Genomic DNA, 19,005 nt, shown 5'->3' with positions numbered 1-19,005 from the left:
AGACTGAAAGGCATCACGCAGTAGCAGTAAAGACCACGGTCTGTTATGAAAGCGGTCTTCTCTTCATCTTTCGGGCTCATTCGTATATGATTATATCTAGAGTAGGCATCCATGAAACTCAACATCTTGTGACCCATTGTTGAATCGAAGATTAGGCCAATGTGCGGCAGGGGGAAGCTATCCTTAGGACAAGCCTTGTTCAAATCGGTGAAGTCCACACACATCCTCCATTTGCCACTCGACTTTCAGACCATGACCACGTTGGAAAGCCATTCTAGATAGTGAGCCTCCCGGATGAACCTTACTACCAATAGTCGATCGACTTCCTCCACAATTGTGGAATACTTCTCCGCACTAAAACTCCACATTTTTTTACAGACCTTTCTAGTGTCCGGGTAAAAGACGGTGCTCAATTATTCCATGTTGATGTTGCACATGTCCGAGTGCTGCCAGGCGAACATGTCTTGATGATCTGTTAGGAGCTTTATCAACTGAGACCTCGTTTCCATGCCCATTTTCATCCTGATCCTCGCCTTCCTCCCGGGGCGGGCGGCATCTAGGGGTATCAGCTCCAGAGGTTCTTCGGTCTCTCCTTATTTCAGGTTTTGCTTGTCTCGGACCTCCATCTCCTGGTTGACGAGCAAAGGGTGGAGGGAGAGCCGGCGGGGCAGGGTACGTCGACTTCGTCCCGCCCACCTCGCCGCACTAAGGCTTCTCTGCTTCTGGGAGAGGCTCTGTTGTCTGTTCCTTCATTAAAGGCAAGGGCCTGTTGTCTGTTGAGGTTGACAGCACTCCGACCATACGCTCGCAGGTCGCGGTGGGCGTTACAAAAGGCATGCTGATGCTGTTAGTTTAAGATAACTCGGATCCCACAGACGGCATCAACTGTTGAGGCATGTTTTATGGCTGTCCACCGATGCAGCTAACCAGTACCTGCAAGGGGGAAAGAAGAGTGGTGGTTACCGTCGAAAAGCCTCTGATGCCAAATTCAGTTAACGCGGGGACTTTCAAACCTTCAGAGAGAGAAAGTGAAGTTATCTTACTCGCATAAATACCGTCCCTCTTTCCCTCCATTGCGACCCATCTTCCTAGATTTTCGTACCCTCGCGCTTCCTGAAATGCTGGTCTGCCGACGACCTTTCTTTTCCCGAGCCCCCCTCGCACGCATCCCAAACTACCTCATTAAATGTGGGGGATATCCCTTTCCCATCAGAGGCCCCTCGTAGAGAGGGGGAGGGTGGGCCGTCAGCCTTGGAGTTCTGAGCCATTTGGGGATCCTTGGACTTGCTGTCTGGGCCCCCTATTTCTCCTTTCCAAATACATTGGCACTAAATGTAACCATGCAAAATGTCAAATTGCTTTGATCTCTTTCTACATCATTTATTGTAAATATATGTAGTGTAGAACATGTAATTGAGATCCTCTCCACATTAATTCCTCGTGTGGGGCTTATATTATCTGAAAGTCTTATGAGCATTAAATGATATAAGACTCAAATGATGTATCTATCTAGACAAGGATTCTCTTTATTTCAAGTGATATGGATAGTATCCACTTAGTCTAAAACACAGAGCCTTGTCAATTTCACTTAAAATGATATCGTATTTTGTGTCTATCTTTCTTCAAAATAGAATCATCCATTTCGATTAGGTAATAGAAGGGATCTATTTTGATACAACATGGGGTGTTTTGATCATTTCCCATTAGCCATTACAATATATTCTAGACTTCCATTCTCTTTTGGTGAACTTGCCAATGAGTTATGAATTATAATAGAGCTCACCCCATTTGAGTTTAACAAATATATTTGACAACCACCACATTAGTTATTTTCTTCTTTTTTAGAAATTTTAAAATTTTTTCAAAAAGAAAATTCAGTTTTATTTAAGAAAATTTAGAATTTTGGAGATATATATATATATATATTTATATAGTTGTTAAATGAGATGCAAAGCACAACTTTTCGGACTTATCAATTACAATGTATAAAATACATCTGGCTCAAGCGCCCAATCTTAGGCTGCATGATTAACCAGCCATGTGAGTTGGATGTGTAAGATCGTTGTTTCCTAGACAAGATCTGCCACAGGCTCATATCAGCCAGCTGTGTAATGGCCTATTCTCCAACTTTAACACGTAGTCAAAATTTACGGTATAAATATAAGTAATATAAATATAAAAAGATTATACGAAATAAATTTATAAATTAATATGATTTTATAAAATTTGTTAAATTTATTTTATAATAAAAATAATTTTATAATTTAACATACCACATCAAATCACATCATATTGTAAATTTATTTTTATATAATCCTTTTATAATTAAGTTATTTTTCAAATATATATATACACACATACATATACAATAATTTATAGCCAGCAAAGATGGGTTGCATCTTTTGGGGTTGAAAAACTACGAAGTCCCCACAAAACTCAGTTTTTAGTAAATTTCTGTTGAAATTCTCTGCAGGTGGAAGAAATAAAGAATTTGCTAGAAATATTTACTGAGTATGAATTTTTTTTTTTCCTTTTTTTGTTTTGTTTTGTTTTATTTTCCTTTTTTGTGCTGCTTAAACCGGAGCAACCACAAATCATAATATAGCAATAGGAGGCCAACAAAATGCCCATTCCCCCGACACTTCATGGGATGCCCGCAGAAGTTCAAAAATCATAATATTACAAGGTTGGTGTTTTGGGCTGTCAAGATCCTTGCAGCCCTGCACTGATACCTTAGAAAATTAAGCCACCTTCCATTACGAGTCGAAAGGAGAAGGAAACAAGAAATCGGAGACTATCTTTAATCTTTTGGAGTCCCTCCAATAGAGAATACAATCTGTGTCAGGTATGCAGCTCACTTCCAATCATTCTTGCTTCTTTCTGGGATATTGCTTTGATCATTCGAGTTGAAAGATGTCAGCCAAATCTAACCATTTTTATTCCTTCAGGGATGGTTTCCAAAGCAGCCGTCGTCTTGCTGATGGGTCTTCTTGGGATGGTTTATCAGGCAACACAACTACCCCCTCCACAAGGTAATGGGTCGGCAGAGGATTCGCCTGTGACCTCATCAAGAATCAGGCTAAAAGATGGAAGGTATCTGGCTTACAAAGAAAGAGGTGTCCCCAAGGAAAGGGCAAGCTACAAAATCATTATTGTGCACGGCCTTGGAAGCTCTAAAGAGATGAATTTTCTGGCACCCCAAGTACGCACATCAATCTTTCTCCTCAACCTATTTTATGAGAACCTGAAGCTTTAGACATTCTCTGTTGGTTTGCATCTCGATTAAAAAACTAGGAGAATTTTGGCTCATCCTGGTGAAATGTCTGCATTGAATGACTACTAGTAGAAAACTGTTGCAACGGATAGAAACTGCTGAAGAAGCATATGCAAAACGCAAATGATACCAAACTCTTATGAATGAATGTAAAGGAAAAGAATTGTAGAAGGGCTGGGAAGAATTTTTTATCACACGTGCACATATCAAGGGGTGTTTGTTATATAAAATATATGCTACAATGATCCTGGGTTGTTTAGCGATCATCAAAATTCATACATAACATGCATAAATTTGAATCCTGATATATCTACCGGTCAAGGAAGCGATATTGTGTCGGTAAATCTGTTAAAAGAAATTAAAGACAAATGAATTCAAGCTGTTTGTAAAAAAGTCTCACAAAACGTGAGTCCATGCACGAGAGCCTTCCAATATATATAGTATGTACAATGAAGTGAAAGAAAAAATAAGGAAACTAACTAGCCGTTTACAAAATATCTGTGTTGAATTTTTCCATATAAAGCATGTGTAGCCGTTGTGTTATTGACATGAATCTGGTTGGCTTGAGTCTTGGTTTTCATAGAGGGATTTGCAGCAGTTATGTTGTGGATGTGGGTCTCAGTATCCATAGGGGGAGTTGGAGCCGTTAGGGTGAAATGGGTCTTAGTTTTCATAGAGGAAATTGTAGCCATTGGGGTGATTTGAGTCTGAGTTTCCATAGAGGGACTTGTAGCCGTTGGGTCTTTCTGATCTGTGGGATTATCTTCAATAGAAATAACATTAAAATTTTTGAAGGAGGTGAATTTCAAACTGCTTTAGTTTCCAGGAACTAATAGATGACTTGGGCATATACTTTCTGCTATTTGATCGAGCGGGATATGGAGAAAGTGATCCTGACTCAAAGCACACAGTAAAGAGTGAAGCATTTGACATTCAAGAACTTGCAGATCAACTGCAGCTAGGATCCAAGTTCTATGTGATTGGAGTCTCAATGGGATCATACTCCACATGGAGTTGCCTCAAATACATACCAAACAGGCAAAACACTGTCTTCAAGAGTTTCAAGTTTTTTTTTTCCTACTCGGCCATGTCAAGAACTTATTGTTAAATTTTACCTGAAAACAATTTTTCCAGGCTAGCAGGTGTGGCCTTCATAGTCCCTGTAGTGAATTATCGGTGGCCTTCTCTCCCTGATAGTCTGATAAGGGAGGACTACAGGAGGAAACTTGTGCAGTGGTCAATCTGGTTTGCAAATCATGCTCCTGGATTACTATACTGGTGGGCGACTCAGAATTGGCTGCCTTCAACTTCTGTCCTGGAAAGAAACCCATTATTCTTTAATGATCGAGACATAGATACTTTGAAGACTATATCAGGGTTCCCAATGCTCACCCAGGTAACTACATGTTCCATCTGCACAAAAAGCAGGAAGTTAAAAAGGTTCTTGATGATATACTTGGCTCAAGTGATTCAAACTTTATGCTAAAAAATGTGTAACCATAGAAAATTTATGATGATTGTTAATAAAGGTTTTGTTTCATCCTACAGGATAAGTTACGAGAACGAAGCGTTTTTGACACTCTCCGTCATGACTTTATGCTGGCTTTTGGCAAATGGGAATTTGATCCAATGGGTATAACCAATCCATACCCAAAGAATGAAAGCTCTGTGCACATATGGCAAGGCTATGAAGATAAGGTTGTGCCTGTTCAGCTTCAAAGATTTGTTTCAGGGAAGCTTCCCTGGATTCGATATCATGAAGTTCCAGATGGTGGACATTTAATTGTGCACTACAATGGTGTTTGCGAGGCAATTTTAAGGGCTCTTTTGCTTAGAGAAGAAGCAGTTTTATATAGACCTAGAAAAGCCAGAGTACTACCTTAAAGTTGTCACAACTTCTCATCGTTCAAATTGTTGATTGTGTAGGTGATTGATTTTTTTGTTTTCTCAGAGATTGAAACATATGTACATTACATTTGTTACTGGAAAACTTGAATGGTAACGATTCTTGTTTCTATAGCCGTTATAACTCTGATTAATTGGAGAGAGAGAGGGATGGATTTGAACGTTTGACTGTATATATATATGTATGTATGCTTATATATATACATATATATGTGCATACACACACACATATATATACAATTCAACATTAATAGAAGGAGCATTAGCTCTCGGAAGTTCTATCAAGATTTGGATATGCAATTTGAAACTTTGATGCCATCAATACTCCCTATTTTCAACTGAAACAACTAGAATATTAGGTCTGAATATTTTGTTCTAAGATTCTTCATAGAGAATATCTCAAGATTTTCATTTTGATGGTATAGTTTATGACCTTTTCATCGACACCGATGTTCTGTATTCTAGCAATAAGTGATAGAAGTTGCATGACTTGAGGCCATTTCCAATATCCCCTCTTAAATTTCTCACACTTGCATTGCATATATTGGCATTACAAAGAATCATGAAGTATTCAAATAAGAATCTCAGATTATACAATTTTTTGAGAGCATTGCAATGGAAACAATTTAATGAGATAATTACAAGCAACGATTACAGTTTTCCGGATACGGTTCAGACACCAACCAGAGGTAACACCAGCAGCAATGCATAGAAAAATATTGCTGGATGGAGGTGAAGCTAGGAGAAATCACAAGTTTTGAATGACAGCTACACTGCAGATGGTAACTTACTACAACTATAACATAAGCCTTTTCTATTGGCCAATGTTTCGAAATTGTTCAAGATAATGCTTAACAAATTAGTTATAATGCAGAACTAAGTGAAATTTCTGAACATTTGGGTATTGACTATGCATTCCACATATTTGATATTCACCAACATATAGCAACCATCAAAGTTAAAGTCAATCTGATGGAGCATATTCTATTGAGGAATAATCTGACATTATCTGTAGACAAGGTCTTGAACATGTTTATAAGAAATGAACAATCCTCTCTTGTAACATCCAGTTTTATAAGATGAGTTAGAACTATGAATTTTTTCATAGTATCAAAGCCTAACACAAGATGAATGGGGACCCAAACTGCTTACCCCATGACAAAGATCAGGAAAAATACCGGTCTACACATGAGAGAGGGTATTGAGGAATAATCACACATTGTCTGTGGACAAGGTCTTGGGTATGTTTATGAGGAATTAGCAATACTCTCTTGTAGAACCGGTTTTATAAGATGAGTTAGGCCCATAAATTTATTCACATTCAAACTTTGGGGATATATCCATTGATCATAAATTTGCAGAGCGTTCTGACATTTTTACCAATCAAGTTCACAAAGACAGCATTTTGATCAAATACATTGTTCTCTTTTTGTTAAACCTGATCAAAACCAAGCTTATCATGTTTACAACGACATACAGGATGGGCGGCCGAACAGTTTTCATGGATAATGTACATATTATATGGCCAAGAATCCAAAACATGGACAAGGCTCCCAGGCTGGTTTCCACATGAGCCCTTTTCTGTCAATGTCATAGTACTGTGGCTTTGCATTGCAGCAATTACTTTGTACCCCGAATACAATCCTTTGACAAAGAAAACATTAAAGCAACATAGCACAAAATACGTCTCATGTCTTATGTTTGTGTGCGTGTTGAAAGATTGCAAGTCTAGAATGCCTAAAAGAATCCATGAAGGAAACATAACTAAAGGACTAAAGTTAGGAGAACAATAACAAACTATACGATAAGAGTTCCTTGACTTATAAGCCAGCGTTGAAGACAACTCCATAATACTAATATGACAAGATTTGATTTGTAAAAAAAATTTAGAATTAAGTTCTCTTACGAATCAAATCTTATCACATCAGTATTTTAAAGGATTTATCCTTCACACCGGCTTGCAAATATAAATTTTTGTATGACAAATCTTACCAACAAAGGCAAATCCACAATCAGTATTTCTACATATAACATGGCATCACAAACAAATTTATAAACAAACATGATTTAATGTGATTCGTCGAATATAATTTAAAATAAAGATCGTTTTTCAACCTGATAAATCATATTAACCTATATCCGTCGTTTTATAAAATTTATTTATAAACTTTAACTGTAGTCATGGTACAAGAAGAAATCTTGTATGCACTAAAATCTCAGATATCGGAATTGTCCCTCATCTATGTGTTGGTTAAATTTAGATATTCATAGCTACTAATGACATAAGATAGTTTAAAAGTATCTTATAAGATTACTGGTAAATATCTTCTATAAGACAATTCATAGAAGTTTGGAAATTTACCAGTCAGATATTTTAGAAGATATTTATAGAAGATATTTACCAGTCAAAACATCTCCTCATAAGACAATTTATAGAAGTAAGATAAGAGAAACATTTTTGTTTATTCAATTCTCTCTTCCTTTTCTTCTTCTTCTTCTTTTTTTTTTTTTTTTTTTTTTTTTTTTTTTTTTTTAAATTTTAATGTTTATTTTTTATGGATCAATAAAATTATGGTTGTTCAGTGATCGAAACCAAATCCCTATAAAATACCATGCTCAAAGTGCAACAGATAGTTTGGATTAGGGTGTAACCAATCTAGTTCGATTTGGTTTTGGACATATTTTAAAACTAATACTGCACCAATTACACCCATAAACTGATACTTTCGATTTTACCATTTCCAGTTCTATTTTTTTGGTATATTATATAGTATATATCTTATAGTATATAATAGTATAGTGATAATATATTTTAGTATATTATAATATATTTTATAATTGTATTATAGATTATAGTGATATATTATAGTATATTATAATATATAGTAATATAGTATTAATATAACTACTAATACAATAGACTAACTATAGTGATAAATATAGTTATTTATATAGGATTTCAAAATTTAAAATTATATTAATTAGTAATTTATCATATAATAAAAAATTATTTTATATATAATTATATATAAAAATTATATATAATATAACAAATCATATAAAAAATATTTTATACAATATAAAAAATTTAATTATATATATATATATATATATATATATGAATTGGTCCGATTTAGTCCGGTGTTAAAAAAAGAAAAATCAGAACAATTTTGACCCATTTTAAAAAAAATATAACCAATGCCAAATTAGACCAAACTCAATACCGGTCTAATCCAATTTACCGATTCATCCGTTTTTGTTTTTACCCCTAGTTTGGATTTGGTTTAATCCAAAGATACCCAGAGCCCATCCGCCCTCAATTATTATTGGGTTAGTAAAAGGCTATCAAACCGAACGAAATCTTTTTACGGGCAAAAAAGTGTGGAAAAAAAATAAGGGAAAGAAAGTGTTTTTACACATAATAATTAGGATAATGCTTAGTCTACCGAGCAAGTCTACCGATTTTTTTTTTTTTAACTTAATCAAGGAAGTATTTTTAATGATGTGAATTTTTTTAAAATGTTTAAAGATATTAAAAAATATATGAAAAAAAATCTGAAAAAAAAAAATATCATTTGACCTTGTCAGTAGCTTCTCTTGTGGGCAGACCCACCCTTTCTACTTTCACATGAGCAGCAAATTATACCATTTTTTGCTCTTTTTTCTTATTTTTTTAAAGGAAAAAACTATTTTGTCTCTCTCTTTTGACCACTCTATTTGACAGTTGGTCAAAAATATTTTATTTTTTTTATTTAGTAATTAAAAAAGTGATTTTAAGTATATTGATGTCTATTTTTTATTTTTTAAAAATATTTAAATATATTAAAAAATATGAAAAAAAAAAAGACGATGGACAATATGCCCAACAGTAAGAGTGGGTGGCAGAGTAGCCTCACTCTTTTTTAAATTCTTAAAAAGTTAGATCTACCATCAATTCTAAGATCATGACTAGCTCTCCTTCCATTTTTGAAAGCATGTTGGTGTTTACTTTTTCTGTCTCGATTTCAGAATTTAAAGGATGTGAAATTAGAGATCTTCAAACATCATTGCCTTCACACCATCAAATTTAATGCCCAACTTTTCTTCGAGGATTGATCTATTTGTAAAGAAATCCGACTAATGAATTGTTCCAATAATCGCTTCAGTGGTGTTTAATTATAAGACTAGACCAATTATTTGAACCAAGTTTCGATTTATGTTTATTTTTTCTGCTAGATTTATTGTTTTGGAATGAATGCTAAGGCCCTCTAACCTCTTAATTAGCATTTTTATAGTAATATAATTATATCGGCGAGAAAAAAAACAAAGTATGTCATTGCTTTAAATGTACTAATTATCTATATATAAAGGAAAATACTTTAGCCACAAAGAGATTATATAAAAATAAATTCACAAACTGACGTAACTTAATGTGGTATGTCAGATTTAAAGTTACTTTTATTGTACATAAAGTAGATCTAACAGATCTCATGAAACTATATTAGTTTGTGGGTTTACTTTTATGTAATCTGTTTATCTCTATAACAGTTCTCATATATAAAACATTTCAAAAATTCGCATAAACAAATGTTTTCAATCATATCTCCATTTGCTTATAACTTTTGAGGTACATTTTCTTCCCTTTGGCATAGTATAAGAAATTAATGTCATTTTAGTTACCATGAAATCAGCTATTTTTCTCCTTAGAAAAGGCTAATAAAACCTGCATGACAGTAGATGAATTCATAAGCTGTTCATAAATAGTTCGAACTCAAGTTGAACTTAAGTCATTTAATGAATAAATTTTCAATAAAAAGTAATTTTAGATCTAATATTAAACGAGTCAAATTAAATAAACTCGATTTGGCTTGATTTAAACTCTTGAATCATACCCATATGATTTAAACTCAACTTGATGAGTTTGTTCAAAATTCTTTGTATATATTATGTGTATATATATATATATGTAAATATATTCTGCAAATATATATATGTGTGTGTATTCTTATTTTTATGGTTGATATGCTATTTTTATCTAGTATTTGTATGTGTACATTATATATATTTAATTATGTTGTTTTCATATCATATGTTGTTTGTATGCTGGAGTTTGACTTACTTGATTATAATAATATTGTATAGCATTTAGAACTAGATTTTTTTTTTACTAATTTATGATGAATATGATCATAAGCAATGGTTGAAAAGTGAAATCCTTTCATCATATGATAACCACGGATTTTAATATCATATTTTTTAGTTATCAAATATTATATGCATTTATAAATTTTTTTATAAAAAGGAATGTGTCATATATGATTGTATAGGTATGTGCTTTTTTAAATATTTTCTAAAAAATATATATAGTAATGTTTATGGTATAGAATAACTTTTAATATATAGAGTACTTAATGGATGTTCCCTCTAGATCTGATCTATCTATTATCCTTATAATAGATATCCTTGTTAAGCTTTAGTACCAATGAGTTATTTAGTTAGTATTGATTCAAATAGATCTTCAATGTCTACTCTAGTAGAGCTTTCTCCTCTAAATTATCATTTTTTACAAATTATTCGATCAAAACCGTTGAGAAAACTATTAATTTGAATAATGATTATAAATCATTACAATTATTAACTAAAAAGAGGCTATTAAGCAATATATTGAATATAAATATTCTTTTATACATATTGGCTCAAGTTGCTATCAAACCACTTACAAGAAGTGGATTAAATGCTTTCAGTATTACTTTGCTTAAGATATGGATGCCATTACAAATTTCATGACTCATTACTTGGTATGGTAGAAAGTCTATACCAAGGGCAGAGTTTAACAACATACATTGGAACATTGGAACATTGTCAAATTTTCCAACTACAAAATTAAATTGGATTATGAAATAGAAGTATATCATTTCTCCACATCCTTCTTGCAGCAATAGAAAATTCCTAACATGCCAAATCTCAATAAAATAGTGAAAAAAATATAATTCTGATCGTATCAAACATTCTCACAATTTACCAATTAGTATAGAGTGTTTGGAAGGACAAATGACTTCCAAATCCTTCCTCTTTTTGAGTGCAGTCGCCTGTGAAGTTGTTAGATGGAGAATCCATAGTGAAAGATACGATAGATGAGGATATTGGCTGGTGGAATGGGCTTAATCAAGGACATCTTTATGGAAACTAAAGCAAAAGTTATTTGTAGTATGCCACTAAGCCTTAGAAACTCAAAGGACAAGATGATTTGGAGGGGATATGCAAATGGCTTGTATGCAATTGAAAGTGTGCATCACTTGGAAATAACAGATGAAGCAAAAAAAACTGGGAGACATCTGACTGTGAGCAATACTAGATAGTCCTAGAGTATAAAATCCTAGAGTATACAAACTCTGTACACTTATTTTAAAAAAATGGACAAATTTGGAAAGTAAAAAAAATCGCTTTTTTTTTTTAAGGGAGTGCAAGTGACTTGCACATTTTAGAACTGTATCTAACTTTACTTTCTAAGTGCAATAACATTCTGCAGATATGGAGGAATATATGGAGTTTAAAGGTCTCAAAAATTACAAAAAAACTTTCTATGGAAAGTAGGAAACGGAATCTTTTCAACAAGATATGGTCTATTAGAAATTCAAGATTAGAGTATAAAGCGGAAGCATTTGTCTTGAGCGTAAAATTTTGGATTAGGTGCGATTTTTCCACATACTTTTCCATCATTATTGTTCATCCAAATTCATCAGTAGTGGAGTAATGGAGTGTGCCATATGGTAAAAACCAGAGCAACACTCGCGTACCCCACACCTTAAATGATGGAACTACATAGACATTTTGACAGAGAGATTTTCATTTATTGTAACAGAAGTAACCCACTCTATGGGGGGAGGGATTATATAACCCTTGGCTGAGCCTAAATTTATAATCATTAAACTCGTTGAAGGGGATTAATTAAGGGTGTAAGATTTTTCCTTTGAAAATTGACTAGACCGATTAGGGAATCTGTCTGTCTCAATCCAAGAAAATAAAGAAGTTCGATTTTCGACCCAGTCTCGGGGTAGGGCTTTTCACCATGGACCAAAACAAACCAGACCGACCGAATTCAATATATATAAGTTTTTAAATAATTTTTTATATGATATTTTATAATTTTTTAAGTAATTATATAAATTAAAAGCAAGTAATTATGTAATTTCCTTCTAACTAATTATAATTAATTATTTAATTCTTTTCTAACCTAATTATTTATGCTTAGATTACATAAAATTTAAAGCTTAAAAATTTTAAGACAATGTATTAACTATTAACTATCGATAGTACACATACTATAAATATTATTAATTTATTATATGTAATTAAAATACTTAATTAATTAAGTCAATACTTAGTTAGACAACATAGATTATATCATTCAATTCATTTTCTTTTATTGTTTTATATAGGTTTTTTTGTAAAAAACTTGAAAACAATTATCTGGACCGAAACACCCCAATAAGACCAACCAGATTGGTTCGTTTCGGTCCAAATGCCTTATCAATCCGGTTCGGACTTTTTGTGGACCAAAAAAATAAGCTCATCCAGGAATTATGTTATGATTGCTATTAAATGCCTAAATTATGTGCTATGTCACCTAATACTCATATTAAGTTATGTCACGTAATGCTTATGTAAGTTATTTTATGTAATGATCATGTCAATATGCATGTTAAATGCAATGCCATGCATATGAGTATGACACGTCATGAAGTCAACATGTCACATGTATTATGATATGATAAGATAAAATAAGTAAGAATCCACGTAAGCGATAAGTAAGCTTTAAAATTGCCTTATGTTATTGGCGGATGTGCAAGTCATAGACCTAAGCGTGGTATACCATATGTATGCTATGATATATTTGGTGACACAGACCTAAGTGTGTTTCATCATATGCTATGCTATGATGTATGCGGTGATATGAACCTATGCCACGAATCTGGGCATGATTCACTATATATTATGCTACCACTTATGTGGTCAAAGACAATTGGATCGATTCACATGTTGTGATGGCCCCTGTGCAAGTGAAAGACAAGATGAACAAGTTATGTATGAATCATGTTAGATGTATGGAGTCAATCATTCATTCATCCATGTTATATTTCATGATTATTCTTAAGTTATGCCTTTGTAGTGTTAAATGATCCATATGCTAAATATATGTATGATTATGCATGAAAGTTTTCAAAACAAGCCTAAGGTCAAGTTAAGTTATGGTTACAGTATGATGTGCTCATACTGAGTTTTTTACTAATTTTAGTTTTATTTCATGTTTTAAACCACGCCAGGTGGAAATATGTATGAAGATGGAGCTGCAGTACAGAACTTAGCCAAGGAGGTAACAGAGTCCTAGATTATGCACAGAGTTTTTTAACTTATGGTTATGATGGTAACAAAGTTTGAAAAATTTTAATAAATGCTTCCGCTTAGTCTCTTTTATAATTTGAGCATTTTAATATTATAAAATCTTTCGTATTTGGTGCTTTATTAGGAATGAGAAAAATTTTAAGTCAAGGTTAAAGTAGCACTCCAAGTTCCCCGAGATTTTTAAAATGACGTTTTTCTTAACCATGAAGAGCGGGATGTTACAGTTGGTATCAGAGCCCAAATAGAGAGATTCTATAGAATTTTTCAAAGTAAAAGACAAGAAAATTTTTGCGAAGAAATAAACTTTTTATAAGGATAAAAAATTTTGAAAAATAGAAAAGAAAGGGAAAATAATCAAATTCTCCCCAAGGCATGTCCTACTTTGCAATAAGTGTCTTAATTGTTACTATTCAATTAGGTCTGTAATCGAGCCGAGCCGAGCTGGTCTTTGGCTTACCAAGCTCGGCTCGACTCAAAATACTCGATCTTGAGCTCGAGCTTGAGATTTTTTTTTATTCTTCGTTCGAGCTAGGCTTGATAAACTAAACGCTCAATTCGAGCTCGCCCCTCAAACGAGTTCGGGTCGAGCCGAGTTCGACCTCGAAATGTGTTTTTTTTAATAAGATTTAATTATTAATAAATAAATAAATAAAAATCTAATATTGAATTTATACAACTAACAAGTAGAATCTCTATTGAATTATAAAATTTTAAAAAATTTATAAATAATTAATATCTAACTAATTGATATTTATCCAAAATAACAATATATTATATGCCTACATATATTATTAATACATACACTCAATATGATATCATATATCTATTTTATATATGGTTCACATATACTAATATATGAAATTATTAAATTTTATCTACTAATTATTATACAAATTATAAAATATACCAATGAAATATATTCACTATATAGACATAAGTAATTAAATTACACTTTATATATTTAATTATAAAAGTGGTATGCTTATATTATTAGTTACTACATATATGTGTGTGTGTATATACATAAGTGTATGTATATATTTATTAATATATGAATGAGTTTTAATCGAGTCGGGCTAATCGAGTCGAGTTGAGTTTTGTCGGGTATGTGTTATTTACAATTCGAGCGGGTATCTGCTTTCACGAACGAGTTTTTTTTTTTCACGAGTCGAGTTCGATTTGAGTTTAATCGAGCGAGTACCGAGCGGGCTATCGAGCAGACTGGTTCATTTATAGCCCTATATTCAATTATTTTATTGAAATGTTAAAATAATTATTTTGGACACATGAATGTCAAAATGACACCTAGCACGTGAAAAAGAATTAGCATATTAGCTAAGAAGTTTCTAAAGGATGAGGTAGGAATCGTGGGAGAAGCTCATAGGACCTTGAAAATTTTATGGTTAGGGCTACGTAATTAATTGAGGCAATTACTAGTAGACTAGTTATGAGCCCTAGGTGGACCAAGGTTTAAAGATTTCATTTACTTCTAGGCTAGAAGAAGAAAGATGAAGTTAGGACATTTTTGCTTTTAAGATTGATGGTGTATGTTGTTCATAAGAATGAATGGATATAGTCTTATACTTTATGGAGTTTTTATTCAAAGAAATTAGAAATGTAATTAGTAGATTTGGAGTTATGACATAGATTTATGTATAGTGTTTTGTATTTCAAGATGATCGGTGAAAGGTATATTATGTTTTGTAAGCAATTTTGTTCTCTTGCCTAGCATGAATGGTGGACCTAAAGGATTTTAGGAAACTTTCATATATCCTAAATTTACATAACAATAGGGTTGTGGGAAGAACTTGTAAAGTCAATATATTTTTGAGGTGTTAAGATTTAAGGCTTACAAGTAGAATATGATTTATTTAAGTACATCTATATCTTAGACCTACACATTATAGGTTTAATGATTAGGCCAACATAATCGAAGAATGTCACAAAATTTTAAGGCTTGATTTGGAAGTTTTAGTTGATGTTGCTATGTGTATAACTGAGGTACTTGTTAATGGACTATACATGAATGCTACATAAACATAATTAGAGTACACATTGGAAATGTAGAAAACTTGAAACCCATGGGTCCAAGATCATTGTGGTATTTCAAATTTTGAGGATTATTATAAAGAGAGGTTTTTAAGTATCTCAAATTAAAATATAATAGGCATGGAAGTATTTACAAGTAATATTGAGATATTTGGGGATATGCAAGTATGAGATTAAATTGGACATACTATGCTGTCACAAGTTGGTTACCTTCATGAGTGAAGTATAAGATTAAGAGTTTACTTACCTATAAAACATTGTTGAGGGCTTATTTACAAGTTGGTTAATTATAAAACATTGTTGAGGGTTTTATTTACATTTATGCCTTGTAGTGACACAGATCTAAGCGTGTTTTACTATACGTATGTTATGATTATGTGGTACCACGAACCTAAGCATAGTTCACCATACGTATGCTATGATGTATGAGGTGTCACGGACCTAAGCATGGTTCACCATATGTTAAACTTTATGCAATCAACAACAATTGGACCGATGCACATATGCTATGATGACCACTATGCACATGAAACACAAGATGAACAAGTTATGCATGAATCATGTTAGATGCATGGAGTTAATCATTCAATTATTCATGTTATATGTCATGATTATTCTTAATTTCTGCCTATGTATTATTGAATGATCCATATGCTAAATATTTGTATGATTATGCATGAAAGTTTTCAAAACAAGGCTAAATTCAAGTTAAGTTATGTTTACAACATAATGTGCTATTACTGAGTCTTCGACTCATTTCAGTTTTATTTCATGTTTTAAACCACTCTAGGTGAGAATATGTATGAAGATGGAGTTGTAGTAAGGGACTTGGCCAAGGAGGTGAAACCAAGGCCTAAATTATGCACATAGCTTTTTAAAGTTATGATTATGATGGTAATAAAGTTTGAGAAATTTTAACAAATGCTTCTACATAATCTCTTTTATAATTTCAGCATTTTAATATTATGAAATCTTTTGTACCTGGCATTTCATTGAGAATGAGAAAAATTTTGAAGTCAAGGTCAGAGTAGCACTCCAAGTTCCTTTTTAAAATGACGTTTTTCTTTACCATAGGGAGGGGCGTTACAGTACGCATGTTATTAATAATGAAAAAACTACTTGAAATGCACTAATAACCACAAAGCGATAATCTTGGTAAAGAATTCAATAATATCCAGAAATCTATGTGAAAAAAGTATGAACAATAAAAAGGAATGAGATTGCTTGAAAAGGTTTAACCATATAAACCACTAACTTGGTCCAAAAAATGGCATATCCAACATCCAGCCTATAACCAAATAGAAATTATTCTCAAGTTATGCTGCTTGCCAAATACTCTGTCTAATCATATACCTATATCCACACTTTTTTTCTTTGATAGGTAAATGATTATATTATAGTAATGAGAATAGGCTTAGCCTAGGTAGACAAGGGTAGACAAGAGTTAACACCTATTTAAGAAAAGAGAGAAATATGAAAATCTAGGCCGTTAAAATCTACTAATTTGACCCAAAGAAACAGAGTTCTAACAATTACACTTTGCCCCCCCGAACTTTCACTCAATTCATAATGTGCCTCCAAAACTAATAATTACATCAAAGTAGACCCTCGAACTTTCAAAACTTCTCAATCCCCCTTCCGTCTACCAGCAGAGTTAAATCTAACGAAAATTCACTGCAAAGATGTAATTTTCATCTAATTTATTATCATTGACCATATAAAATATAAAATAATATATGTTATCAATTAATAATAAAGCATTAATCATTAACTATATATAAAATTATTTTATACCTACGTTGCAAGCAAGTATGAATAATCTATGTACACAATGAAATTATTTAATATTCATTAACCATATATAAATTAATAAAAAAATTATTTAATAATTTATGATTTATTATTAATTGATAGCATATATTATTTTATATTTTATATGGTCAATGATAATAAATTAGATGAAAATTACATCTTTGCAGTAAATGTTATGCACATGAGCAACATATGCAGTGAATTTTTGTTAGATTTAATGCTGTTGGTAGACAGAAGGGGGAGATGGGAAGTTTTGAAAATTTGAGGTTCCACTTTGATGCAATTATTAGTTTCGGATGCACATTGTGAATTGAGTGAAAGTTCGAAAGGACAAAATGTAATTAACTCAACAATGATCTAATCTCCTCCAATGAACTCTTTCTATCTTCGAAGGCATGGTCATTGTGCTTCTGCCAAATGCACCAAAGAATATAGATGAGTCATCGTCCACACATCTAAGATTTGTGAAAGACTTCTCATATTCGACCAACATGCTAGACATTCGATCACTGTTTCAAGCATAACCCAAGCTAATTCTATCCATTTGAATACATCAATCCATAACACTAGCAATCTTGCAATATAGTAGAAAATGGTCCACTGTCTCACCATTTTGTTTACACATGTAGCACTATTCTACCACTATCACCCTTCGTCTCTATAGATTATCCATCGTCAATATCTTTCCTAGAGATGTTGTCCATGCAAAAAATGTAGCCCTAGAAGTTACGTTGTTTCTCCAAATTCTTCTCCATGAAAAGTGATTATTCTACAATTGTGTGAGCATCTTATAGAATGAACGAATTGAAAAAATACAATTTCTGGCAGGTTTCCACAACAATTTAGCTCGGTGGGTGCTTGGTTGGGATATAAATTCAAACCGGTAAACCGGAAAACCGGTCTGGTCCGGACCGGTTTTATCGGTTTTGAACCGGTCCGGTCCGAGACCGGTTCTTAGAATGTGAAAACCGGCCAATTCCGGTCCGGTTCTGGTTTAGGAATTTTTTGGACCGGACTGGTTGATAAAAAAATATAAAAAAAAAATATTTTTATATATAAGTTTTATACAAAATATTATATATATTAGATATTAATATATATATATATAAGTTTTATATATAATGTATAATTATAAATTTATACATTAAATGTTAATTTATAATTTCATATATATATATATATATATATTCATATATGAAATAATTTCATATTATAATTTATAAATTATTACATTAAATGTTAATACAATATATAAGTTTATAAATAATACTAATAGTCTAATATAGACTATAGACTATAGTTATACTTATAATTAATACTAAAAGTTTATAACTAATACTAATATTAAATATATAATTTATAACTAATACTAATATATAACTTATAACTATACCAATAGTCTTAAAAAAATCGGAAAACCGGACCGGACTGGACCGGACCGGAAACCGGTAAAATCGAAAGTACCGATTTAGGAGGGTAACCGGTGCGTAATCGGTTTTGAAAAATACAAAACCGGTACATACCGGTTCGGTCTTAGATTTTGTTCAAAACCAGACCGGACCGGACCAGTTACGCCCCTAGTG

At 32.5% G+C, this 19,005-nt stretch overlaps 1 protein-coding gene across 2 annotated transcripts; it reads left to right on the top strand.

Annotated features, from left to right (window-relative positions):
- The first annotated feature begins 2,513 nt into the window (after positions 1 to 2,513).
- On the top strand, positions 2,514 to 5,287 carry LOC108995394. Of its 2 annotated transcripts, none has more exons than XM_018970963.2 (5): positions 2,514 to 2,845; positions 2,949 to 3,202; positions 4,101 to 4,312; positions 4,409 to 4,670; positions 4,823 to 5,287. In XM_018970963.2, exons 2-5 carry the CDS (start codon positions 2,951 to 2,953, stop codon positions 5,156 to 5,158), a joined length of 1,062 nt encoding a protein of 353 aa, XP_018826508.1. In that variant the 5' UTR covers positions 2,514 to 2,845; positions 2,949 to 2,950; the 3' UTR covers positions 5,159 to 5,287. The 2 variants fall into 2 exon arrangements, with proteins under 2 accessions (XP_018826508.1, XP_018826509.1); XM_018970964.2 differs by having other exon boundaries at positions 2,623 to 2,845; positions 4,094 to 4,312.
- The last annotated feature ends 13,718 nt before the right edge of the window (positions 5,288 to 19,005 follow it).

Source organism: Juglans regia, chromosome 5 (assembly GCF_001411555.2).
Source record: "Juglans regia cultivar Chandler chromosome 5, Walnut 2.0, whole genome shotgun sequence".
Taxonomy (NCBI): Eukaryota; Viridiplantae; Streptophyta; class Magnoliopsida; order Fagales; family Juglandaceae; genus Juglans; species Juglans regia.
The sequence above is the reverse complement of the archived record's forward strand: the minus strand, read 5'-3'. Positions and strand labels throughout refer to the sequence as shown.

What these genes read in the sequence shown, in the direction of transcription:
- LOC108995394 (XM_018970963.2), top strand. Translation starts at nt 2,951, where the DNA reads ATGGTTTCCAAAGCAGCCGTCGTCTTGCTGATGGGTCTTCTTGGGATG. An exon ending in TGAATTTTCTGGCACCCCAA is followed by an intron (nt 3,203 to 4,100) that starts GTACGCACATCA and finishes TTTAGTTTCCAG; the next exon opens with GAACTAATAGATGACTTGGG. An exon ending in GGTTCCCAATGCTCACCCAG is followed by an intron (nt 4,671 to 4,822) that starts GTAACTACATGT and finishes TTCATCCTACAG; the next exon opens with GATAAGTTACGAGAACGAAG.